General features: G+C 44.6%; 1 protein-coding gene across 1 annotated transcript; it reads right to left on the bottom strand.

Moving 5' to 3' along the window:
* Window positions 1-3,420: 3,420 nt before the first annotated feature.
* On the bottom strand, window positions 3,421-5,463 carry LOC143304708 (uncharacterized). The gene is made up of 5 exons (XM_076627234.1): window positions 5,378-5,463; window positions 5,094-5,300; window positions 4,878-5,013; window positions 3,943-4,739; window positions 3,421-3,868 (listed from the first exon to the last, which is right to left on the bottom strand). The coding sequence occupies exons 1-5, from the start codon at window positions 5,461-5,463 to the stop codon at window positions 3,421-3,423; spliced, it is 1,674 nt and encodes a 557-aa protein (XP_076483349.1).
* Between the last annotated feature and the right edge of the window lie 278 nt (window positions 5,464-5,741).

Raw genomic sequence — 5,741 nt, 5'->3', positions numbered from 1 at the left:
AATCAATGAGATCGCGCGAGAGAATGACTTTCCCGTCCCGATGATGCCACAGAGGAAAACTATAATGGGGTGTGTCTAAGGACACGAGATCATCGGATTCGTCGAGGAAAGCCTTCGTTTAGGAAGTAAGGGAAATTGACGTTGCTGCTAATTGGTCAATCTCCATATCGGTGGTTAGAAAAAGATGCTAGCCGCCCTCGAGGGAAAGTTGCTAGTGGGAAACGCCGCTCGTTGAAAAATATGTCTCCCCTATCTTCCCGTAGTTGGGACAAAGACTGTTTGTCTGTTTGAAGGACTTTAGTTAACTAAACCTTAAGATTTATAACGGGCCCTCGGGCTAGCCGAACATGTACTGCGGAGACGCATCGACATCTGGCAATGATCTTACTCGAAGAATAGGGTCTGCGTGTGTCGAGCTACGGGACAGAAACCGTTGGAATGTTTAATGCCACGTGCCGCTACAAATCTTTCTTTTAAGGAGAGCTATAGGGTTACTCAATGCTTTTGTTAGACGGAGGGTTCGTCTCGTTGACCGCGGCTACGTTCGGCGACTAATTGTCGCCTTGAGCCCAAGCTCTTTGTCACAAGTCTCAAACAAATACAATTGGGTAGAATGACGGCAAATCGTTTAATTACAACTGTAGATATTAATTACAATGTTTTTATGGATTTTCCCGAGGTTTCAGAGGGAAGGCACCGGTGTCCTCTTATCTCCGACATATATGTCGGGTTCACATTATGATTAAGGTTAGGGGCGTGAAGCGAATCTTCATTTGGATTAGACATTGTTGTTATGCAATAGAGAAGATATTTACTAGTGCAAATATAATTATTACAGAATTTGATAAATAGTCGTGATAATTAGATACTCGAGACGCTAATGACAATGATCTTAGGTTCAATAAAGAAACCGCGGTCAACGGAATAACAAAAATGCGCTTTCTTCCAAAGTCCAAGTTGTACTCAACTTGCTTGTCTACGGTACAAGTATTACTGAACTAACTCTCTGTTAAAACGTAGAATATTCACCGAACGTAAAGATGCTGTGTAACTCGCTAATGCGACCTCACGAGAGAATGACTTTCCGTCGCGACGATGCTGCAGAGAACTATAATGGGGCGTGTCTAAGGATACGAGATCATCGGATTCGTCGAGAAAAGCCTTCGTCCGGAAAGTGAGGACAAGTGACGTTGCTGTTAATTGGTTAATTTCTATGTTGGTGGTTGAAGAAGGATGCCAACCGCGCTTGAGAAGCATCGTTCGTGAGAAATGCAGATTTCCTGTATCTTCCCATAGCAGGTGGTAGATTTAGGGACTGTTAGAATAAAGACGGGTCCTCAGGCTAGCTGAACATGTACTGTGGAGATGCATCGACATCTGGTAATCATCTTGCCCGAAGAATAGGGTCTTTGTGTGGCGAGCCGCGGAACAGAAACCGTTGGAATGTTTACTGTCGCTTGCCACTACAACTATTTTTTTTAAGGAGAGCTATAGAATTTCTCCATCCCTATGTTAGGTAAAAACGTTCAGCGACTTGTTGTCGCCTAGAGTCCAAGCTCACGATCATAAACCTCAGGCAATTAGAATCGAGTTAAATTATAGAGACTAAAATATTGATGGTTTTCCGAAGAATTCCAAGGGGAAAGCCCCGGTGTCCTCTCATCTCCGATATATATAATGTTTATTGCCCAAGAAAAATATAAATTATATATGTCACAATAAACAACGAATTTCAGTTTGAAAGTGGTTTTGGTAAAAGTACCGCTACGCGACGGTACGACGTAGTCATACCATATTTTGTGTTGGGTTTACATTTTTAACATTACAGTTTATAATTTAATTTAAGCCGCTCAAAAGCGGTACTTTTATACGATATTGTCTTTTCTTTCTTTTCCTGTCCTGAAAACTTGTTCGCAAAACAGGACCTACTTTTACAGGATGGTAACAACAGGACGGTGGCCTACTTTTAGGTCCTGTGGGGCTGAGTAAATGGTTGGCGCAGGAGTGAGGGGGGCATGCCACGAAATGACTTTTACACAGTGATTGCGTAAAGATACCGCCTATAGGCTCGAAGCGTAGCCCATCACTGAGCAATACTAATCCGTCGTCGTCACTATGTAAGCGGTCGTCGTAGAGTTCGATAATGTTCACTCATCATTCGTATCCGGGACGCAGTAGATTGCGCGTTGTACAGGAATTTACTTAAAGTTTTAATTTTTCTATCCAGAAAACTAACTTTCTATATTAAGTTTCTATAAAAAGAGATAGATTTAACGTGGATAGAGTTTTTATACATAAAGGTTTATAAAATGAGAAGATATTCGCAAGTTTTATGTAAATAATTGTAAACTCTGACCTTCCGGTCGTCCCACTTTGAAACAGGAAACCGTCTTTCTGATTTAACGTTGTTTGATGTTTTTCTCACATCTCTGTAAGAACTAGGTGACTTTAGTCACATAGGCGCTCTTAAATGTAAACGAGCCACAGAAGGACGACGTACACGGTTTTTTCTAATTTCAACCGACCTCTAATTTAAATTGCTTTACGATATTACATTCGGCCTTTCCTGACAATCACATCTGCCCTCAGATGTGCTCATCATCGCTGCTCGTACTTACATCACTATCGTCAACATTCCACCACTTCATGTGATCGGCTGCCGTGGAAGTTGTACGTGGCCTTTCGTGCTCGCCCTCTCGCTGCACTATGTACCGGTCATTTCGCAGGACTTTTACCACTCGATACGTCCAAGAAACTTCGGATGCAGCTTTAACCCGGGGCCGCCTTTTTTTCTTTTCTTTTTTTTACGCGCGCGAGGAGGAGAAAATGCATTTACGCATACCCAGTGACCCGCGTTACCAGGTTATGTGAGACTCCAGATGACATCGTCATACCCACTAAAAACCCCTCCTCTTTCCTCTGATTTATTAGACACGGACAACGCCAGCAGAGCCGATCAGCATTCATCAGAGTTGTCCTGAACCGGGTCGCCGCATATTATCGTCGCGTACTGGTGCCGCCCCTCCTATTCGCTGACTCCATCGCCTTCTCCATATCCCTTCTATATCTCAATATGCCCTTACAGAACTCTCTGAACTTCCTCCAGTATTCATCCCTGGTGACTACAGTGTCCACCAAGTTGCCCACGCTTATCCTGACACCCAAGAAGTTCTCCAACTCGATTCTTCTGTCGATCCATTTAGGGCACGCAAATAAGACATGCTTGGCGTCATCATTCGGGTCTCCACAGTCCCAACACTTCGTGTCGACCTCCTTACCGATCCTCTTACGGTAGCTGTTGAAGATGCCGTGTCCCGTGTGCATTTGCATCGTGAAGTGATCGATGTCTCTTCTATTCCTGGCGAATATGGTCGCATTACTTATTAATCTCCTGGTCACATTATCCTTATTATACATGCTTCATTCCGCCTGGCACTCCGTTGAGGCCTTCTTCTTTACTTCTTCCAGATCTTCTTTCTTTTCCGCATGCCTCTCAATCACCTCCTCTCCAACAGCTAGGGTCTTATAGATATTCTTTCTCTCATATATCCCCTTCAACATTCGCACTTTAATGTAGATTGGTAAGTTCCCGGTCAATACACAAAGCGCAGCGAGGGATACGGTGCGGTAGGCCGTGGATGTGATGCACAGGGCAGTTCGTTGAGCCCTTTTTATGATCTTGTTTTTCTCGTACTTCATCGCATCAGCCCACACAGGCGCACCGTATGCTATTATGGATTCCCACACGCTGTAGTATAGCCTTCTTGCCAAACCAGGCGGACCCTTAATATTCGGTAAGATTGCTCGTAATGCTCCTATCTTGATGCCCGCTTTATCGCACACCGAGGCAATGTGCTTGCCAAATTTCCTATTCGTGTCAATCATGACGCGAATTTAATCACCTGTGTAATCGCGTCCACTGTACTCCTTCTTCTCCTGAACCCATATTGTCCCCTATGAAATGAGTCCACCCCCATACATCGTTCGATAATCAACTTGAGACATTTCTCCCACACTTTCCTCAAGGCCGGAAGTACGCTTATTGGGCGGTATGCATTAGGGAGCTTAGGTTCCCTACCCGGTTTACTGGGCAATATTACTCTCGCTGTTTTACAGCATCCCAGGATCCTACCAGAGTCCGTAATACTGTTAATCACCTTAGTGATAAGCTCTGTTCGGTTGTTTACTAGCAGCTTAACAATATCACCTGGGACCCCATCTATTCCCACCGCCTTCTTTCCATTTATTCTTCCAATGATTTCCTTAACATCTTCGTCCTCAAGCTGCTTCATGTTATAGGTGATATCCTCCCTGTCATGCTCTTCGACCTCCCTTAGCTCCGATCTGCGTCCAATAATGAACAAGCCTTTTAAAATTTCTTTCACCTTGTTAACAGGCATGTCATTTGGAAGCCCTTTCTTGCCACATCTATTCATAATCGTGCGATACGGCTTTCCCCACGGGTCCCTTTCTAGTATCTCACAGAATCCGGCCCAGGCTCTCTTTTTACTTCCAGCTATTTTTTTCTTCAGCTGCCTTCTTAGCCCCTTATAGTTACTAATAAGGGCTTTGATCCCACTGTCCTCCTTCCTCCTTGCTCTAGTTATTTTCCTCAATGCTTTGTGATCCTGAGTTCTCAGTTCTGCGATCGTCTCATTCCACCAGTGATTGCTGTACTTCTTGTTTGTCGTACAGCTCACCTTCTTCAGTATCTTGTCACAAGTTTCCACCATACATTTCTGCAGCAGTTAAGCCTTGTCCGCGTCGTCCGTCGTATTAAAATTCTGTACGTTAGCGATCTCGTCAAATTTAGCTAAAAATATGTCGGGTGCAAGACCCTTCGTCACATATTTAAAAAATTTAGTTCGATCACTTACGGTCCTCGTTTTAAACGTATGAGATATGTATAGGTGATCCAATGCTGTGAAAGCATTTAAAACCTTGTTCCTTACGTGGAGGTCGTTAACCATGTTTGTTGCACTGATTATGTCAGGGCAACTCGTCCTTCCATTCCTATAAAACGTGCATTTATCGTCCAGCATTATAGGGAACACGCCGTAACCGCACAGGGTTCCATCAAAATTCTTCCTCGCTTGTCCGTGGTTTGTCCTCCCCAGCACATGGACTTAGCGTTGAAGTCGCCAGCCACAATCACTTTCTTGTTTCTGCTTACACCTTTCCTTATCTCCGATGCAAGCTTGTTTATGTACGTCATGTATTCCTCAATCTTGATATTGGGGGAGCAATAACCACTGAAACAGAGGATATCACCTACACCAATACCCACTAGCCAGTCCTTCCTGTAGAAAAGCGTTTCATTCGGTGCTCGTTTTTTTGCGTGACCCAAATCGACGCAGCACCCTTAGTATCGTTATACCAGTAAGGTAGCTGCCTGTACGGTTCGGATATTACCACATCCGGTCTGGCCTCGATCGCGTTCTGGCACATTAGATCCTGCGCCATCCTACATCTGTTTAGGTTAATCTGGAGGATTTTCATCTCCTCCCTTGTCTTCCCTGTCGTAACATTCTCCTGTAACCGGGGCACGTCAGGGACCCCGTCACATGGTCAAACCTAACACCCGTCTCCTTGCTACATATCGCGCAGCACGGTAAATTTGGGCACGCTGCTATCGTGTGGGAAGGGACCCCTTCCTCCGCACTTCCTACAGACCTCCCTTCCGGGGCTCACAGCCTTACACTTGTTTGAAGTATACCCGAACATGTGACATCTATAGCACT

This window comes from Bombus vancouverensis, unplaced genomic scaffold (genome assembly GCF_051014615.1).
Source record: "Bombus vancouverensis nearcticus unplaced genomic scaffold, iyBomVanc1_principal scaffold0050, whole genome shotgun sequence".
NCBI classification, from domain to species: Eukaryota; Metazoa; Arthropoda; class Insecta; order Hymenoptera; family Apidae; genus Bombus; species Bombus vancouverensis.
Note: the sequence above shows the minus strand (reverse complement) of the source record. Positions and strands in the feature narration are given on the sequence as shown.